An 18,874-nucleotide genomic window follows, 5' to 3' on the forward strand; every position below is an offset into this window, starting at 1 on the left:
AAGTGTGTCCCAAATTTAGCAATAGGTGTGACAAAAGCCAGAAAGGCAATTATGCCGACAAGATACCATATTTGGAAACGTTTCGGAGGATGTATACTAATTCCGACGTCCTCACTTCTGACGGTCCAGATAGGCGAGGCTCTTGTTTGTTCTTCCGTCTTCCGTTTTCCGTTTTCCATCTTTTATCTTCCATCTCATTTTTATACGATGTCGTCGACTGCGACGGAGGCAAATATTGAACTCCGTCCTCGTCACAGACGTCGCTTTTCCACGAATGATCCACAGCGTAACCTCCGCCTGGCTATCTGCCAGCGCCTGCCTCATTCACTTGAGGCACTCGACCTCTCATCTAACTCAGCCAAAGAGACTTTTGCTGCACTTCGGTACCTCGTCCTATCCTATTTAGAAGACATTGAGATGCGATTGGCCAAACTCGAATCTCCAATTACTGACCTTCACCTCGCTGAGGCTTTGAAGAATAAGGGTGGTTACTCTGTCGAAGAAGCCAGACAGTGGGCTAAAGATGCCCTCGAGATGCTCCGTAGTATTCGAACGGATGTTTGCTCTCACTTCCCGGACCTCCATCTTCCAGACATATCTCCAGTAAAGTCTCATCTCCCCGAACTCCCCGATGTCCCTTCTCTGAGCGACGTGCGCTCGCGTCTACCTGATATTCCGAGCGTCCGTCCACATATGGCAGCCCTAGCTCCAAGCGATATCATATCGCTGTTAGAACATGCCTACTCCCGCTTTTCCGACTTTGACTTTTGTGGTTTTCTGCCAACTCTTTCCGCTCGCTTCCAGTCCTTCCATGCGCACCTACGTTCGTTTGACCCTCGCTCTAGTGAGCTTCCATCTCTCCCGGGAAATTCTCACATATCCGGCCTCATTGATTCCATCATGTCCTCCGAACTCATCACTGAACTATCTGATGATGTCACTGAAGCAGAGGCCATGATAGAAGTGGCAGCAAAGGACATTGCTCGTGCAGTCAAACAGTCATTACAAGGATCGCGACTAATTGAGTATGTCGACCTTCCGCCAAAATGGCGAAACAACCCCTTTGTTCTCGGAGGCTATCGGTATGTGGCAAATCCTTGCCCTCTTTGCAACACGTTCATTCGTGCATCAGGTTCATCCCCCTAGAAAAGTGGCCGCTTATTATTATGTCACTGTTCGCTGTACACAATGAAACCCGTATGTTATATTTCTTATAAATATTGTTACATGCTGACTATCACAAAGTGAACATACACACGCATCTCATTCCATTCATTCTTTGGCTCGTTAACTTGATATCCATATTTAACGCATCAAATATCGTAGACACTCCGGAGATGGCATTTATTTCATTTGCTCTTTTGTGCCTTTTCAGCAGCGTGGTCTGGCATACCATGGCTGGCTGTGCACATCCTCAGGGCATGGAGCTTTGTGCACGGATAGATTATGTAGGCATTGGATGGTGAGTACAATTCAACGCTTCTTGAATTTGCTGAATCATTCGCATCCCACCAGGCTTATCAGCGCCTCAGTTGGCACCGTCGTATATTATGGCTTCCAGAAGTGTCATCCAGAAGTGGGAAACGCATTCCTTGTTTGTTGCTTGATGACTGGGATTGCAGGGAACGCATTCCCATTCTTTGAATGGTTCGATCAGGCCGAGTATAAAGTGATGACGTTTTTCGTTCTTTGAATTTCTTACTGACTTGATTCCTTCAGCACTATCGCATTGCTTTCTTTCTGTCCCTTGCATTTACCGCCGCCGCCCCGATGACAGCCCTTGCATACCTCCAATCGCCTGCGCAGATGTTCGCTTTCGTTTGTGAGTCCCTTCTACCATACCGCAGAACATCCCCCGTATTGATAAACTTTTCTAGACCCCGTCTGGCCCTCCGTCATATCGTACCTCATCGGCCTTGTCTTCTACGCAACACATATCCCGGAACGCTTCCTTTCCGAGCGGTACTCTCGCTGGCTGGATTGGTGTGGTGGCGGTTCTCACGCAATCTGGCACATTTTTATCGTCATTGCTATCGGCCAACACCGTGCTGCGATGGCAGAGCTCCGACGCGGCGTTGAGTGTCATGCTGTATCGTGACGCTGATTTTTTAATTGGGCTGAATGCATTTAGAGGAGCATTACTGATCTGTGTGACTTTTTGCTGCCATCTAAGCATAAGTGGGGATTAATTGTTCCGTCCTGGTATGTTAGATATATACAAGAACACCCTTCGGTCGGCTCTTCGACGATATTAATATTCTATATACAATAAAAACTGAGAAAATACAGCACTAACTTTACCCCAAATAGACAGTGTCTCTTACTCTCAACAACGCTGTATACAATTGACCGTGAGCGTTGAAGAGATCAGTCCGGAAGTCAATCATGATTCGCGCTGACGTCACCCGGATCTATATCCGTCGACTGTAATTGCATATGTGGATCGCAGAAGAGACTGTCTTTGATTCAGTGTCTATGACAAACGGTTTGGATGGAATGCGCGAAGTCTTCACCGAACTGGTCGTTGAAGTGTGAACTTACAGGGCAGGTAAGTTAATTACCGCTATAAAGCGATACGGTAGATATCTTACCCCCACCGTATCAGTCATTAGTCCAAACCAATGGGTCACTGATGGGCCACCAGAGTCATTGTTTCGACTGCAGGCTGCCCTGGACCTGAATGCAAGTCCCCATAACGGTATAAGTATTCCTGGCCGATTGCAAATTACAACCTCCGCATGACACCAAGCCGCATCAAATGATGCAGACACCGAGGCGAACGTTCTCGGGTATTCTCTCAACCAACAAGGTTGGTACGCAGGCGTGGTTTGAGATCTTGAGATCAGTGCGTATTCATTTTTGATAATATATTGTGTTTGTAGTAGCAGCTCGGGAAATATTATAACATTAGCACAATCTTGTAATTCGTTCGTCTCTGCGAATAGACACATCGCATACGCGAGTTGCAGAGGAAACTATCTTCAATTCACTGTCCACGAACATCATCCTCCCACCTACAAGGGGGTTATTGCACTGCTGAGCCACGAGGCGATTTCAACTCACTCCTCGACCGCATCGTGAATGTGCTCATCTTCTCGTTGACTGAAAGGCAACTAGAACTTGGAACGAGGCTTTATTAGCCTATACAAGGGCACGTATTTTGCGGTCGGGTATCCTTCACGGTAAATGCCATAGGTAGACTATCCTCGAGCATTGACACCTGGTGCAGTAGGCCCGGTGATCGAGGACTAGAAACCATCAAGGCACTTACCTCCTGTCAACAGGCGAATAGCAGCGAGGTATGGGGATCATGAGCATGGGTTGAGGACTAAAGACTATCAAGATACTTACCCGCTGTCAATGGGTGAGTAGCAACAAGGCATCAGCGTTGTTCATGCTGTTCGAACTTTACAAACCACGATCTTACCAGCTATTATCGATGGACAACTGTAATCAAAGAAAAATATATCAGAATGTCTACAGTTCCAGCACTTCAATATTTACCATCCATGAGTACCATTAGCAAGACATCATCATATCGAATCAATCTTCGTCTTACTTTGAGATGTGGAAACCACTAGCGATGCAATACTGATAGACTTCAGAATCGATTTCAAGTAGCCCGAATTACTGATGTGCACGATCGAAGAGTGTTCTAGATAATGTTGGAACAAAAATATGGAACTTGCAGCTCTGCGACTCACGTAACGGCACACTTGATACAAAGTTTGGTTGCTGTGTTGATAACAAGCACAACCGCAGTTCTTCGTCGTCTAATGCGAGGGTGGTGTGTTCCAGCAGAATGTTGCAGTTTGTATTTAATTTGTTCATATCTAAGACAGTTACTAATATCGGCTTTGACATGGGACGAACCAATCTAAACCACTTACTCTCCAAGCGTACATAAGACTTGCGATAGGTACGGTTTTCAGGCTCGCACAACTCATTGAACACACCCATTTTCGTGAATAGTTCTTCGACACGTTGGGCAATCCTCTTAGAGCGTTCTTCTCCCGATAACCCTTCCAGTTGCTTCTTGATCTCTCCATACACGTGTGGACGCAGAGCTTTGAACTTGGTAAACACTGCGACCACGGGAACTGAATATTGATAATTTAGACCGAGCACGGCAGGTAACAATTAGGTTCACCGTGCCTAATGTTGCACTCCAAGAAGAACTTCTCCTCCAACCGCTGGAATGTTTCGACTCGGATCGTCCATTGGGATACAATACCTAACGGCAATCAACAAGGGCAGAACGTAAGAAGGGAGTGACTTGCCAGATAGCATGGATTCGTTCCTCCAATCTCGTCGCGTGCGCGTTCTGAGATAAATCCCTTCATATTCTCGAATTCTGCTTTGGATCCCGCTTCAAAACCGCACGAGTCGTGAAAGACGAAACTGGGATTGCCTTTGAATAGCATCTCGTTTGTGATGTCGTGATTTCCACGCTGAGCATCTGTGAGCGCATGTATATCCATAGGGCAAATGGTGCACACACCCCAATCGAGGAATTCACGATGGCAGCATCGATCTACCCACAATTAATCAGCGATTGACGCGTGTATGACATCATAGATCATCACCTGCACCTTGTTTCCTTTGGCGTCATAGATTTCTGGTTCATCCGTGGTATTAGAGACCTTCTGAAGAATGGTGGTTTTGCCTGCGTTTGCTCTCCCTATGATCAGAACTCGAAAGCGCTCGATTCTTTCTCTGAGGTCCTGTGTATCGATGGTTGCCATTGGGAGATCTTGATGTGCGTCTTGAAGTAGATAATTTAGTTTATCATGGAAACTGTACTGTGGTACAGAGCGAGATTGAGATATGACAGCGAATGAACATGAAGCGCTCCTATGGCTTCGACACAACAGCTGCACACGACATCTATCTCTTATCTATTTCCCTGCATCAGATAACTGATTGTACCTTCGCACAAATACGAAATTTCAACTGACCAATCGTTCATACGATAAAACACAAGGATTACACAACAAACGATGTCGAACGATGTCAACATTGAAAGAGATATCAACTGTAATGAATAATCAGAATACGATGGAAATAGCAGAATTTCGCTCTTCCCTACCCGTCGAGCTGAAAAACAGCGATGTCAGAAATCTCTGTAGATGGAGATGAAGATGAACTTGATCTTCCGAGGTCTTCCAGATAATTGATTTTTTGGACGTCTGAGAGCAAAAAGAGCATGTCGGGATGTGAGACACCGTCTGGAAAGGTGATATCCCGTGGTGCTCAGCATGTTCTGTACGTTTAGAGTTTTCCCCGGAAGATGGTGGTTCTGGGTATGAACCAAGGGGCGACAGAGCAGTAGGTGCCGTGTGTGTCGACTGAACTCGAACATCGACCACGCTGGTTAGTACTGAAGGGGAAGCCGGTCGCGGAAGCTTGTATATTCAAAGATACCTTGAGGCAGTTTTGGTGCACGTCCGGGGATGACTCTGACTGTCCAACTTACTTCATATCAAGTATCAAAGAAGATGTACCAGCCAACATACACGTAGATTCGGAGGGCGTGCATCTTACTGGATACGACACAATGCGCCCCAAGAACCCTTGAATATTGACTCATGGACAAATCTCTTGTAGCGTCAACAGTCGCAGTGGCATCCGGTTCTGTGCGCCACCGGTTAACTGGGCCCTCCTTCGACTCTTCCCGCCACGGTACCCACCGCGATGAGTGACGTCATTCAGGCCGGCTCCTTCTCTGTTTATAGCGAGCTCCCTGGTGTCTTTCGACGAAATTGAGATTGAATTGGGATCAGGTAGCGTCAACGGTCGTGATGTAAGTGATGAAGTGTATGACCCTGCACCTGGAACGTATAAAATAACATGCTTTGATAAGAATACGGTGAGTATGAGGACTCGGGGTGTGAGCCACGACTCACCAGTTTGAAAGATATGCATGACCGTATGCCTTGGATCCGGCCATTCCAAAAAACGTCGACAAAATTGCGGCGTTGAATACTGGGTGATTATCTCTGCTGCTCTCTGCCGGTGTCAAAATCGTAGTGGCCTAAGTCATATATGACGACATGGTCAGATGAACCGGGTGAGGTAACTGTTGTATCTGTAGGATGTAACAGCCTTCTGCGAGTAGTAGAAAGTGACTTCGCTGCAGCGTTTGGAAAGGAAGAAATTGTGGGTGGTGAACTGAAATGGAGAGAACTGTATGCCCGGGCGCTCATTAAGATGGTGATTTGCTAGATATTGAGTCGGACGTCAATATATATTTAAACAATCCTGGAGAAAAATAAGATAGAAAATTTGTGATACTAGTACTTCACATGAAGTCTGAGTCTCTGCTTAGGGTTCGGACCGTGAGGAATTCACTGTGACACCCGGCATCGCGGCACACCCGTGACATTCTATTCCACTACTCTGACGCCCAGCAACAATATTTGTCGATGGCCTACTCGAACTTACAAGGCAGGTAAGTTAATTACCGCTTAGACATCTTACCCCCACCGTACCAGTTATCAGCGCAAACCAATGAGCCATCATGGAAACTTCAAACCTAATTATTGGGAAGATTCGCTGATGACTCCACTGATGGACCGCCAGAATTTCTATTTCGCCTGCTCTGCTGATGATGGGGCTGGCATGCCTGTCCTATGAAGGTAAGTGGTATAAGTATTCCTGGCCGATTGCAAATTATACCTAGAGCATCGTCCTCGTGTTGGATACAATAGCCACCGATCGAGCCGGCGGTTATTCGTGTATGAAATGCACCTGATGTTATCATCGATGGACTGCCACTGCCAGACTTTGAAAGTTCGTCTGCAGGAGTGTCAAAGATCTACAAATGTGTCAGCCTGTGAAGGACAATCGCTGCCAAAGTCCGGTTTAAGCCAAGTCATCGACGCATGTGCATCTTCATATCACTGTGGCCAGCTCACTATAAAGCCCCTTGCGCCAACCGACATTCATCCAATTTACATCCTAACTCCCACTCAGACTTCACATAGCGATCATGACAAAACCTCCCGTGCCGGGCACCTATGTCATCGTTAATAGGGCTCTCTCTCTAAATAACGAAAGGCTTGCGATCACCTACAACGGTCTAGATCAGCCTTTTACTGTGAACATCAAGACCGGTTCTTCTCGCCAGCTTGTATGTGGTCCACGTCGTTTTATGTGTACTGCTTGAATACATATCACATTTGCAGTGGATCGTTCAGGATCACGGCCATAACACCCGATCCTTGGTTCCTGTCGATGCTACTGACCTCCAAGCTGCTCGGGATGCAGGCTGCGTGACAGCACTTCCAGCACATAATTATGTATGGACCATTATAAAAACCGACTCAGGATTCAGGTGAGTTCCGCCTCGTTCTTTGGATTTCATTTCATGAACCGAATCTTCCAGTATTCAAGATGATGTAGGAACTGTGTTTTGGGGAGTTGCGGATGCAGTCGACAATGCTCCGGTAAGGTTCATAGGCTAACGTGGATTTACCGTTCTGAGAGTTCAGCAGGTCACCATTGAACCCGATAACGAAAAGCACAGGTGGTCTTTCGAACAAGTGCAGTAGATCCTCAAGTTGAAATGAGTAGCCACATCAGTAAATGGCGTTGTTTCTGGAGAATCCGATCAATGTATCAGTATCATGACCGCTCAGGCTGTGCATTAAGATGCACATGATAACTGCGATATTCATCTTGCTCCGCAAAGTCATGTTCCCCAGCTAAACTGACTTTATGTCGAGAAATTTACGCCTCAGCGAGAAGTCGCCTGACCTCGATTGCGCGTCCCGATCGGGCGGATCTCTGACGTTCACACCTCGGACCGCTGCGTCGACCATTGATATTCACCCCGTGCATTCCGCCGACCTAGCTTTTATTTTCGCCACTTCACTGACAAAGGTGGCTAACTGGCTGTCGGAACCATTTATTACTCAAGCTTACCATTTTATTTATTTAATTCATCAAAAGTAATTCCATCAGTTCTTGGTTGGTTGAGTGTTCATCGCCGTCAGCACTTAACGATTATCAAGTCACTCCGGAACGGCGGAATACGGTACTGAGTGCGCCCAGGGCCTAGCATTGTCTAAGCACAGTTCCAAAATTGTGGCTCACTTCAGCCCACTTCTCGTCTAACGTAGTCGATGTCTATTATCTCGTCAAATGTAGATCAGAGTTGAAACAGTGTATATCATTTATGTAACATTATAACTATTGTATCTGCGCGTGACAACATGTCCTTTAGAATCTAACAATATATCAGCCTTGTATGATACAGCCTGCCCATGCTCACATATTCAACATTTTTCATCCAATTTGTATGTTCGTCATTTGATCACGACTAATGGTGAACATTTTCCGACTCTGGTCTTATATTTTCAGTGCGAACACAGCTCAAAGTTGAGCAAAGTTGTTAATTCGTCTGCACTATTGTGGAGCTGTGACTCAGTGTCACGTTTGTTGTATTTGCCACTGCCGGACTTGGAATTTTTGTCTGCGGGTGTGTCAAGGATCTACAAATGTTTCAGCTGTGAAGGACAATTGTCAATGCCAAAGTCCGGCGCAAGCCAACCGACGCATATGCATGTTCATATCACTGTGGCCAGCTCACTATAAAGGCCCACGAAAATGCTCGCCAGTGCCAACCGACATTCATCCAATTTACATCCCAACTCCCACTCAGACTTTACGCAGCAATCATGACGCAACCTCTCGAGCCGGGCACCTATGTCATCGTTAACAAGATTCCCTGTCCAACTGACGAAAGGCTTGCGATCACCTACAACGGTCCAGATCAGCCTTTGACCGTGAATATCAGGACCGATTCTTCTCGCCAGCATGTATGTGCTCCACGTCGTTTTATGTGTACTGCTTGGATACATATCATATTTCAAGTGGATCGTTGAGAATTACAGACACACAGACAACTCCAAATACCTGGTTCCTGTGGATGCTACTGACTTCCAAGCTGTTTGGGATGCCGACTGCGCGCGTACATTTCAGAAATATAATTTTGTATGGATCATTCAACGAACCAACTCAGGATACACGTGAGTTCCACCTCGTTCTTTGTGTTTCATACCACGAACGAGTCGAATTACTTATCAACCGAATCATCCAGTATTCAAGATGATACAAGAACTGCATTTTGGGGAGCTCTGGATGCAGTCAACAATGCTCCTGTAAGGTTCATAGGCTAACGTGGATTTACCGTTGCTGAGAATTTAGCAGCTCGTCGTTGGATCCGACACCGGCGACGAAAAGCACAGGTGGTCTTTCGAAAGAGTGTTGTAGACTTCGGAACAAGTAGAAATGTGTATAAATGGCGTTGTTTCTCGAGAACCCAAACGATGTATTGGTATTATGACCGCTCAGCGCTTAGGCTGTGAATTAGGATGCATATGATAATTGCGATATTCACCTTGCTCCGCAACGTCAGTTAAACCAAGTCGAGCCTCAGCGGGAAGTCGCCTGACCTAGATTGCGCCGTCCCGATCGGGCGGGATCATCCACTGGCAGGTCTCTGAGCGAACAACAAGCGTTTACACCTCTTTCTCCGCTGCGTTGACCATTCACTCCGTGCATTCCGTCGATTCTTCACTTCGCTAACAAAGGTCTGTCGGAGCCATTCATTACTTCAGCTTACCATTTTGTGCTGATTCATCAAAACCAATTCCATCAGTTGTTGGTTGGTTGAGTGTGCTTCGGTGTTCATCGCCCTCAGCACTTAACAATAAGGACCCGGAAATACGGTACTGAGTGCGCCCCTAGCGGAGCACTCGTATTGTCTAAGCGCAGTTCCAAAATTGTGGCCCACTTCAGCCCACCTCGCGTCTAACGTAGTTGATCATGTCCATTCTCTCGTCAGATGTAGATCAGAGTTATAAAATACAGTGTATGTGATCATTTAACACAACTATTGTATCTGCGCGTGATAACATGTCCTTTATAATCTAACAATATATCAGTCCATACCCAACATCTTTCATTCAAGTATATTCACCATTTGATCACGACTAATGGTGAACATTACCCGACTCTGGTCTTAATTTTTTAGTGCGAACACAGCCCCGCATACACCAACAATTCGTCTCCGAATTTGAGTAGGACATGTTATGTTTGGCTGTGTCTCAGGTGTGACGTTGTTGTATGTATGCGTCTGCGGGGGTGTCAACTTTCAAGGATCTACAAATGTTTCAGCCTGTTGTCGCTGCCACAAGCCAACTGACACATATGCATCTTCATATCACCGTGGCCAACGCACTATAAAGCCCCATGAAAATGCTTTCACCAACCAACATTCATTCTCACTCCCACTCAGACTTCACACAGCAATCATGACGAAACCTCCCGTGCCGGGCACCTATGTCATCGTTAATAAAGCTCTCTCCCCAACTAACGAAAAGCTTGCGATCACCTACAACGGTCTAGATCAGCCTTTGACCGTGAACATCAAGACCGATTCTTCTCACCAGCGTGTATGTGCTCCATGTCGTTTTATGTGTACTGCTTGGATACATATCACATTTGAAGTGGATCGTTCAGGATCACGACCAGAACACCAAATCCTTGGTTCCTGTCGATGCTACTGCCCTCCAAGCTGCTCGGGATGCAGACTGTGCAACAGCACTTCCAACACATAGTTATGTATGGACCATTACAGAAACCGATTCAGGATACACGTGAGTTCCACCTCGTTCTCTGTGTTTCATTTCATGAACCGGATCCCCCAGCATTCAAGATGGGGCAGGAACTGCGTTTTGGGGAGTTGCGGATGCAGTCGACAATGCTCCGGTAAGATTCATAGGCTAACGTGGATTTACCGTTGCTGAGAATTTGGTAGCTCGTCGCTGGGTCCGACACCGGTGACGAAAAGCACAGGTGGTCTTTCGAAACAGTGCTGTAGACTTCGGAACAAGTTGAAATGTGTATAAATGGCGTGTTTCTCGAGAACACGATCGATGTATTAGTATTGTGACCGCTCAGGCTGTGAATTAGGATGCATATGATATTCACCTTGCTCCATAAGGTCATGCTCCCCAGTTATATAAACTGACTTGATGGTGGAGAAATTTACGACTCAACGAGAAGAGTCACATGTCCTCGATCGCGCGTCCCGATCGGGCGGGTTCAATATTCAATCTGGGCGATGGGCGGGCTTGCGTCGGATGACTTCGCGTCTGCCACGGCTAGCCCTAAGTTCGGATGAGAGTTTTTTCTGATGTCGCGGGTCAGTATCTGAGGACAGTACAAACGGCGTGTTCATGCGATCGATGCTGGGCCTAGATCACCTTCTGCAAAATCTACACTCACTAGTTACCCTTATTTTTTGCCTGACAATTTAGTTGTTTTGTTTGCTTGATTGTTTACAATTGAGCGCCGAGCCATCGAAGTACTTAGTAACCTGTGCTTTGCATGAGCGTAAATGGTCGAATATATTACTCATGCACGTCAAACCCAAATTTACCAGTCCGTCTATCGACGCCTTGCCTCGGGGCTGGTCGAACACCCTATGTCCGAGACATAGCCCTATTCGACCGCGGAGGGCATGCTCCTGGCTTTCAATCATCAGCACAATGTGACTTCCATACGTGCACGCCTTGGCTCTTTCCTACATGATCTGATGGAGATATGAAGAGCGGAAGTTCTGGTCCAATCGTTTACTCACATAATTATGAATGTCCTGCGGGAAGCCTGAAGCCGACGACTGTGGCATCATACCCTTTGATATCGCCTCGGGCAAGTCATGAACGTTGCCCATGAAGCTGGAGTCCAGTGTGAATTGCTCATTCAGCGGATTTTGCGAGCTGTCTTCGTGCGACTGAAGGCTCTCGTGATCTGAGAGGCACGGATGCATAGGGTGTCTTGGCGGATAGACGGGCTCCAGTGAATTGTAATAAGCATGAGCCGTGTTTATGACGGAAGGTGGATTAGCTTGATATGGATGACACGGTGTCACAAAAGATGGGGGCGTGCATACAGGGACCGAGTACCGAAAGTGATATATAGCAGAGAAAATAAGAACAGGGCGTCGACGGCCTAAACACCTTGGCAGACAAGGTGCCGGATCTGTAGGACGATACACATCATGAAGGATGGTGTATATGGTGGGGTCTTGTGGGAATAATTATACGTCTATTGTGTCAAGGTCAGAAAGAAAGTACGGACCTGGGGATTTGCACAAGAGTTCCCAATACCTGGGAACTAAGGCTGTTCCGTAAAGTAATGGGTTATTATCCGGTGGGTTCACAGAACCGGCAAAATATGGTCCAATACATTCGAGTTTCGTGTCCTCGCTGTGTATGGGTGCGCCATCCAATAATATAATATAGGATGACTTGGCAATGACGACAGAGGTCGAGACGAAAGTTACAGTGGGATCAATATCCCTCATGTGACACGGCGTGTTCGAGGGGTGGAGCCCAATGGGGGACTGGTATAGAGTCGAAGATGAGCTCCAGCGCGAACTAGACTCTGGTAAAATGTCAATGTATACTGGAGTACGTGTGTCAAGAAGCTGGTTATGTCTAGATAATGGCATGGTAGAGCTGCCACAGTATTGCGGGGAAGATATAGAAGAACAGGTAGTGGTAGGTGAGTTCTCAGATCTCAGCGGTTAAGAGCTGGAAGATCAAAAGCAAATGGATGAATTTATATCCGCCCTCAAGTTAAGGAGAAAACCTCCGTGACCCGACTTCACTCCGCATAGGCAGATGCCTATCACTTCCAAGAGTAAACCAAAAATAGAATGACGCCTCAATGAACGCTCGAACCGGCGTCGGGGGCAGATATAAACTCACATTAATCTCATCCAAATCGGGTGCCTCCATGCCTATTTGTTATAATAATCTGTGGTTGACCGCCTCGTGAAAGATATACCTGAAGATGAAGCGATAATCGATCGTGCAGGAATCAAGCTGAAGTTCACGTTTCGCACGAGTCACTAGAGGGGTTTTAATTATTGGAGGCCTGGATTCGGAAAGGGGCCCAACGTGAGAGGCCTGGTAAGGCTGTGAGCTGTGATCTGCAAAAGGTGATATGGACCTTTCAGCATCATGATGGCCTCGAGATAAGGCGGCCATATAGGTCCAGTTACTATAACCCAGAATGTTCTTTTGTCTGATGATTTTCAACTTAGCCGCAGAGGATTGGAACCTGCTGGATGGGGATGAGCAGCATTCAAGCTTCAGAACGCACCACTTACATGAGCATGACATCGCGCGAGCAGCGAATGGTTTCCAACAAAATCACTCGGTGTGACACTGTCACGTACTGGTAGTCTGTACGCCCCAACTTAGTGCGCATCCCAACAATTATGAGGTTAGGGTTCGAATTCACGCCTTTCACAAATTACATAAAGTGTGTTACAAGTTGATTGCACCTAAATATGCGAGACTTTTCGGTCAGCTACATAGGTCGGGCGCACAGGGAATGGAACCAGCACTAGGAGGGAAATAGTGGGTAAATAAGTAATGAGGTCGAAGATGCGGTTGCGCTTGGAAGGATAGCTACTGATATATCTCAGTCTATCATATTAGGTTGACCTTCCTTGGCACCGGATCAACCCGATTGAGAAAATAAGTGTAAATAAAGCCAACAATGGAGTATGAATACTGTACAGGTGGAAGTGAGCATGTCTTCGGTGGATGGGTCCGAAGAAATGCCATGCTAGATGAGGATATACTGTGCGATAAAGTTGAACCCACAGGTGTGAGTCATGCAATGTTATTAACATAGCAGTGTCAAGTGATAGACGCTCGACCACAATATGATTTACTGATGGTTATACCAAGAAACTCCCGGAACACGCCGAGGAACGATGATACGAAGGATCTGTCCGTCAAATTCTGCGCGCACTTGCGCCAGATCAGCGTCATATCCGAACAACACACGACGTTCGAAGTGCCCTGCATTAGGAAATAAGCACACTATAAATTGAATAAAAAGATCGACAGCTTACCGCCTTCAGGCTCCCATGAATCAGCAACGACGTGAAGTATGCGGCGCCTGCGGGTAGAAATCGTACTGAAAAGGTAATCAACGAACTTCCCATGAAGTACAAACCATCAAAAACTCACATGCCATCCCTTCTGAAGCCAGGGAGTCGCACAACCAGCCGATACTCCGACGGCGAAGTCTCCACGGCTATCCAAGTATCTGGGGGAGGAGCATGACAAAGAAACGAGTCATAAGGAGCACGTCTATCGGCATCTTCTCCGCAGCGTTCAGCTTGCGTCGGCGGTGTCAAAATCACTGGTGCCTCGGGAGCAGGATACAGGCTTGAATTGAAAGATGACGCAGGCGGGTGCGTCTGGCCATCGGGCAAATTATCGCACGAGTAGGCCGGAGGAGGTGAGCATGGGATGGGTGCGTTGGACAGAGAAAGGTGTTTAAATTGCAGATCATTGGATGCTGCATTTGTTTGCGGAGGCACGGGCAGCGTTCGCCGCTCGGATGCCTCCGACGGTGATTGGCTGTTACTGGGGGAAGACGAAGCAACAGTTACTGAACCATCCATCCGGGGCAGAAGATTACAAGGAGTTTGCGGTGGTAAGGGCAGCCTCGCTGTGGAATCATCATCTAGACAACTGATAGGTTGCATAGACAGATGACCGTCAGGTAACGAGGACGGAAACATAGGCGCCGCTGGTATGAGTTGAGTTTCCATACTATGTGATGAGAACTGCTGGCGAATAGTTGCTGAGGAAGTATCAGGAGTATCAGGTTGCTTGCTGCCCGAAAGATGTGAAGTGTTCATGTCTGGCGATGAGTCAGGGCTTGCGATTCTAGCCGGTGTATGTGGAATAGGCTGCAATTGTGTTGATGGTGACAAATGAAGCAACCCGGTGGAGCTATGATCCAATCCTGTAGAGTCGTCACTGTCGGCATGGTGTAAGACCCTGGTAAAGGATTGAGAAACATCAAGATGTACCCTTTCGAGCCAAATAAATTTGGTCTTGTGTTGGAAGCCGTATTAGGGAATGTATAGCCCGTTAACTGAGAAGGTAGGGGAACTTCTCTGGGCGAATGGAAAGAGGTGTGTCGCTTCGAGAAGGACAACCTACGAGATGGCGGCAGCGGGGAACGAGGAAGGTGTAGATATTCTAGGAAAAATTGACATAACAATAGTTGAGCAAAATTTACTATTTGAGTTGAAAGTTACGAAGACAAATTGAATACAACATTAGGTCTTTAACCGTGCCGTATGACGATAACACGGATATATCCGGTTCCTGGAGAGATCCGGAAACAGGCCCCATGGGAACGAACGAATGCAGAAGATCCCGGGGATTAAACCGCCACGAACAAATAAGAGACTAAGTAATAGGCGTGTCGACGATACACGCCAGTACTTAGTATTGAGAAATCAAGAAAGCGAGTTCGAGTTGAAAGCAGAGCATCACCCGACGTTAATATGGTTTCGTTATGTGACCAAAGGAAACCAGATTGCTCAAGGCTAGTGGCGTCCGAGTGGGAAACGCCATTGAGAGCACCATGACCGCGTAATTCACGGCGTGGCGAAAGTGAACAAAGTGGAAAACATTGTCATATGAACAGACAGCGCCGATAGCACTTCAGCGTCGGAGACAGCAAAGACAAGATAAAGAAACCATTAAAAAGTGAGAGTTGTAAATAATTCTTACCTGATGTACTACGTTTGTGGTTCCGGAAGACTGGGGATTTCTCTGAATGAGGGGGAGCATCAGATGATGGGTTGCCATCGCTGCGCATCGTCTGGAGTAAGTTGACAGAGGGTCTCTGGAACAAAGGGTGGGTGTAGTCTGGAGATCGATGCTGAATGATTTATGTGATCAGCAGGTGATGAGCGTCAGAATCGAGGCCGCTAAAAAGGAGCGAAGCAGGAAGAGATGAGATTATTGTGCGGCTTTGTCACACTCAGCCACTAAGTAGGTCAACTGTGGTAGTTGATTCATATGCGGCGAAAGTGGCAGCATTATAGCGGGTGGAGTAGGTTTATGATAGTGGCGTGAGATCCCGAGGAATGTCGTAGTGACGTCACAATCTTAGTCATGATCGGGTATTCGGAAATGTTGGACTCATCCAGCAGATCAGGCTACTGCGATTTTATACGGATAGGCATCATTTTAATCCTTCTTATCGAACCGCGATGGCGATAGAAGAAACTTCACATTAATGCATACATTGACGCGAGTTGGCTACGAAAATATTCAGGAAACGGTCGGCGTTTGCCGATTTAAACTAACAACTTGAGGGAGCAACGCCCTTGTTGGACCCATCCGTCTTGTCAAATACGGTTCTGGCTGATCAGTCTCCCGCCATTAGTATTTGATTTTGACCCCGGCATTCCAAAAGTAATTTTCTAACCACAACCTTAGGTGCTTGCGAGGATCCCTCACTCATTGCTCCATCTAACGCTGATAGTAAGTAGCTTATCAACCAACCCTCAGTCTGTCATTTTAACCACTCGCTTGTTCTAGGCTGATTTAATTTTCATGGTCACTGCTTCAGTCAATCACTGTTCGCGTACAAAAAATGGAAAGGGGAACTCATATGAGAACATCAATTCCATGTCGGTTCAGAACTCCTTCGCTCCTTTGCCAAATTTAGGCATGCAGCTCTATGTTCATGCAGGTACACTACTTGCTATGAATCTCGTACTAATACCTAACTTCTCTGCGGACATAGGAGCCTACCCCGAGACATGACACATGTTTTGGCATCACAGCATGTCTACTGCTCACCCTTTTACACTACAGACAATAACATGTGTGTATCACCTAAACGCGCACCCGCGGTAAGCCTTACTGTTGAGAAATTTCCTTATGTGGAAAGCTTGCATGACATAGCTTCACAAGTCAAGCACGTTTCATAAAGTGGAGACCGCGGCGCTCTTTAGATGCTTGTGTCTGGGAAAGACTCTCATATCAAATTGGTATGTTCTGTACCCTGAAGGAGGATGTTGACAAGTGTGAACATATGTGGAACAATCAAGGTCCTTCTTGGATACGCAGGTTTCGCCGCTGAGCGGTTGAGCACTTCATGTGACATGTATTAACTTGGCGCCAAGCTCAGGATTTGCGGCTGAAAAACTATCCCTTGCACGGTAAACTATGTTGAATTATCTATCAGTCAAATATGGGAATTCAACAAGGAGTTGTATCAGACAGCAATGGGAGGTGGAAATTAGGAAGCAATCGATTTCATGCCGCCGAAGTTCAAAACGGGTTTCCACTTCGGAATAAGTGCGGAAGTCGTGTTTATGTGTTCTGACGCGCATCTCATCTATTCGGGTGCGTTCCTCGCGTCTCCTGGCGCAAACATTATTTCCAATAGTCGTGCCTGGGTAGTTGCCGTCGTTTCGGTCATTCATCTCTGCGTGCCCCAGCGTGACTGTGAACGAATATTGCTCTCAGCACTTATGCACATGCCTGAATGGTGGACGTCTTTTCAAACATCAACCAATACCGTGACACGGCTTCTACTCCACCGCGGTGACAGACTTAGCTTCTTGCCATCACATCACTATCTTAGGTTTCAGCTATAGGAGCTTGCCTACATGCAGCTAGTCCAACGTTTCATAATCCAGTGACATCATTTATACTACTGAATCTTGAACGTGCTAGCGTCCGAAACCGATGAGGCAGGAATCCGAGTACATCGTCTTAGAACCTGACATACCGATTGCACTGCTCTCATGACGGCAAAGGCCGACCGAACAGCGCGGAATCATATTCTGATCGGAAACTCCAGGTACAAAAAAATTTTGCTAATCCGAACGGATCTAAGAGCTTTCATTTGTGAATCCGGCAGGAGCCGATGAAACGACTTGGGACTACCATTTGATGAGGGTATGGGGATACCCTAGGAAAGGCATTTTCGTTGCAGGAATTTCCCTTCTTAGTGTTACGAGATATCGGTGAACGACAGGTCATGCCAGCATACCTTCCCTCGGACTGTTTGAGGGAAATTATGCCATGGGATCAGTGCTCAACTCGGCGTTTGTTACCAGAGCCTTGGATCGTTCTCACTTCACCAAGGTAGATGGGTGAAAGGTTTCTGTGGAACACACTCAGTTCCGGTTCCGGTGCCAGTATGTTCTATTACTCATGATCTTGTACTTACTGAGGAGAAGTGGCCAACACGGGGTTCTTGTTGACGTCTTGTTTCCACCGTGACTGTCGGTACTCTGCACAGTCTTTGTGAATGGTACGTACCGCAGAAGTCGGGCTTGCAACGTTGGTTTCCAGCTGCGTATCGGTTCCAATGACGTCATGTGATGCGAGGGGAGGGATCAGTTTTAAAGGTGTTCGCGATCAGATGGAGGTGATACTCAGCTAGCAGACTCACGTGTTCCGCATCTGGAGGGGCGATGCTCGGCAGTGGCACTAGTCGATTCATCGAACGGGTTTAGGATTATGCAAAACTTCAGTGGCGTCGGCTAGGGTCAACTTTTGCACGGTCTGCTTAACTCCATGGTGCCCGGCCATCAAAAGTGGACCAGTATTATGAATGATCATTTTCCTTCGATCGACTGGCCTGCTGGAAAGAATCTCTGGTCCAATACCGGAGTGCCCTGGAAAGACGACGCCACCGCCGAGTCCTGACCGCGTTACCGACAAGTGCTAAACAAGAGAAAATCGAACATGGCTCCACACGCTCCAGAGGACAATCACGTGTGGCATCAGTAAACCGGTGAGTTCTTGCTGGGGATTATGCTGATTATGGTGCTTTTACATAGTCATATATTGCTTTATATCACTTTATATTCCAATGTGACGAAAACCTTTCCTATATATTACGATATATAACGATATATGACGATATCTTCTTCTCACAGGTTCTCTGATGCGCCGTAGTGCTGAATAAGTATATGGATGACAGGCGCTAAGCTGAAGTGACCTGGAACACT

At 46.8% G+C, this 18,874-nt stretch overlaps 7 protein-coding genes across 7 annotated transcripts; 4 read left to right on the plus strand and 3 right to left on the minus strand.

The window, feature by feature from the left end:
* The first annotated feature begins 141 nt into the window (after positions 1 to 141).
* Positions 142 to 2,395, plus strand: F5891DRAFT_1145387 (hemolysin-III related-domain-containing protein). The gene is made up of 6 exons (XM_041365003.1): positions 142 to 1,082; positions 1,133 to 1,197; positions 1,246 to 1,462; positions 1,516 to 1,669; positions 1,720 to 1,822; positions 1,878 to 2,395. Exons 1-6 carry the CDS (start codon positions 208 to 210, stop codon positions 2,096 to 2,098), a joined length of 1,635 nt encoding a protein of 544 aa, XP_041226065.1. The 5' UTR covers positions 142 to 207; the 3' UTR covers positions 2,099 to 2,395.
* Positions 2,396 to 3,533: 1,138 nt separating this feature from the next.
* F5891DRAFT_1188398 (uncharacterized protein) lies at positions 3,534 to 4,745 on the minus strand (the record flags this gene model as incomplete). The annotated part of the gene is made up of 7 exons (XM_041367004.1): positions 3,534 to 3,655; positions 3,705 to 3,833; positions 3,891 to 4,100; positions 4,151 to 4,234; positions 4,277 to 4,451; positions 4,502 to 4,534; positions 4,587 to 4,745. 7 exons carry the CDS (start codon positions 4,743 to 4,745, stop codon positions 3,534 to 3,536), a joined length of 912 nt encoding a protein of 303 aa, XP_041226066.1.
* A 2,246-nt stretch (positions 4,746 to 6,991) lies between these two features.
* On the plus strand, positions 6,992 to 7,553 carry F5891DRAFT_1188399 (uncharacterized protein; the record flags this gene model as incomplete). Its single annotated transcript, XM_041367005.1, has 4 exons — positions 6,992 to 7,132; positions 7,188 to 7,336; positions 7,388 to 7,448; positions 7,497 to 7,553. 4 exons carry the CDS (start codon positions 6,992 to 6,994, stop codon positions 7,551 to 7,553), a joined length of 408 nt encoding a protein of 135 aa, XP_041226067.1.
* A 1,128-nt stretch (positions 7,554 to 8,681) lies between these two features.
* Positions 8,682 to 9,276, plus strand: F5891DRAFT_1188400 (uncharacterized protein; the record flags this gene model as incomplete). Its single annotated transcript, XM_041367006.1, has 4 exons — positions 8,682 to 8,822; positions 8,878 to 9,032; positions 9,104 to 9,164; positions 9,214 to 9,276. The coding sequence occupies 4 exons, from the start codon at positions 8,682 to 8,684 to the stop codon at positions 9,274 to 9,276; spliced, it is 420 nt and encodes a 139-aa protein (XP_041226068.1).
* A 720-nt stretch (positions 9,277 to 9,996) lies between these two features.
* F5891DRAFT_1032134 (uncharacterized protein) lies at positions 9,997 to 11,129 on the plus strand. Its single transcript, XM_041361648.1, has 5 exons — positions 9,997 to 10,116; positions 10,174 to 10,460; positions 10,516 to 10,664; positions 10,716 to 10,776; positions 10,826 to 11,129. The coding sequence occupies exons 1-5, from the start codon at positions 10,098 to 10,100 to the stop codon at positions 10,886 to 10,888; spliced, it is 579 nt and encodes a 192-aa protein (XP_041226069.1). The 5' UTR covers positions 9,997 to 10,097; the 3' UTR covers positions 10,889 to 11,129.
* A 449-nt stretch (positions 11,130 to 11,578) lies between these two features.
* F5891DRAFT_294658 (uncharacterized protein) lies at positions 11,579 to 12,633 on the minus strand. Its single transcript, XM_041371232.1, has 3 exons — positions 12,151 to 12,633; positions 11,651 to 12,096; positions 11,579 to 11,602 (listed from the first exon to the last, which is right to left on the minus strand). Exons 1-3 carry the CDS (start codon positions 12,521 to 12,523, stop codon positions 11,594 to 11,596), a joined length of 828 nt encoding a protein of 275 aa, XP_041226070.1. The 5' UTR covers positions 12,524 to 12,633; the 3' UTR covers positions 11,579 to 11,593.
* Positions 12,634 to 13,295: 662 nt separating this feature from the next.
* On the minus strand, positions 13,296 to 15,987 carry F5891DRAFT_1032141 (uncharacterized protein). Its single transcript, XM_041361649.1, has 5 exons — positions 15,627 to 15,987; positions 14,915 to 15,086; positions 14,061 to 14,861; positions 13,943 to 14,007; positions 13,296 to 13,889 (listed from the first exon to the last, which is right to left on the minus strand). The coding sequence occupies exons 1-5, from the start codon at positions 15,712 to 15,714 to the stop codon at positions 13,756 to 13,758; spliced, it is 1,260 nt and encodes a 419-aa protein (XP_041226071.1). The 5' UTR covers positions 15,715 to 15,987; the 3' UTR covers positions 13,296 to 13,755.
* Between the last annotated feature and the right edge of the window lie 2,887 nt (positions 15,988 to 18,874).

Source organism: Suillus fuscotomentosus (genome assembly GCF_016647785.1).
Source record: "Suillus fuscotomentosus strain FC203 chromosome Unknown F5891scaffold_26, whole genome shotgun sequence".
In the NCBI taxonomy this organism is placed as follows: Eukaryota; Fungi; Basidiomycota; class Agaricomycetes; order Boletales; family Suillaceae; genus Suillus; species Suillus fuscotomentosus.

What these genes read in the sequence shown, in the direction of transcription:
- F5891DRAFT_1032141 (XM_041361649.1), bottom strand. Translation starts at nt 15,714, where the DNA reads ATGCGCAGCGATGGCAACCCATCATCTGATGCTCCCCCTCATTCAGAG. An exon ending in AATTTATTTGGCTCGAAAGG is followed by an intron (nt 14,862 to 14,914) that starts GTACATCTTGAT and finishes CCATGCCGACAG; the next exon opens with TGACGACTCTACAGGATTGG. An exon ending in GGCTTCAGAAGGGATGGCAT is followed by an intron (nt 14,008 to 14,060) that starts GTGAGTTTTTGA and finishes TTACCTTTTCAG; the next exon opens with TACGATTTCTACCCGCAGGC.
- F5891DRAFT_1145387 (XM_041365003.1), top strand. Translation starts at nt 208, where the DNA reads ATGTCGTCGACTGCGACGGAGGCAAATATTGAACTCCGTCCTCGTCAC. An exon ending in TTTGTTCTCGGAGGCTATCG is followed by an intron (nt 1,083 to 1,132) that starts GTATGTGGCAAA and finishes TTCGTGCATCAG; the next exon opens with GTTCATCCCCCTAGAAAAGT. An exon ending in GCAGATGTTCGCTTTCGTTT is followed by an intron (nt 1,823 to 1,877) that starts GTGAGTCCCTTC and finishes AAACTTTTCTAG; the next exon opens with ACCCCGTCTGGCCCTCCGTC.
- F5891DRAFT_294658 (XM_041371232.1), bottom strand. Translation starts at nt 12,523, where the DNA reads ATGCCATTATCTAGACATAACCAGCTTCTTGACACACGTACTCCAGTA. An exon ending in ACTCTTGTGCAAATCCCCAG is followed by an intron (nt 12,097 to 12,150) that starts GTCCGTACTTTC and finishes TATTCCCACAAG; the next exon opens with ACCCCACCATATACACCATC.
- F5891DRAFT_1032134 (XM_041361648.1), top strand. An exon ending in GAAACCGATTCAGGATACAC is followed by an intron (nt 10,665 to 10,715) that starts GTGAGTTCCACC and finishes CGGATCCCCCAG; the next exon opens with CATTCAAGATGGGGCAGGAA. An exon ending in ATGCAGTCGACAATGCTCCG is followed by an intron (nt 10,777 to 10,825) that starts GTAAGATTCATA and finishes AGAATTTGGTAG; the next exon opens with CTCGTCGCTGGGTCCGACAC.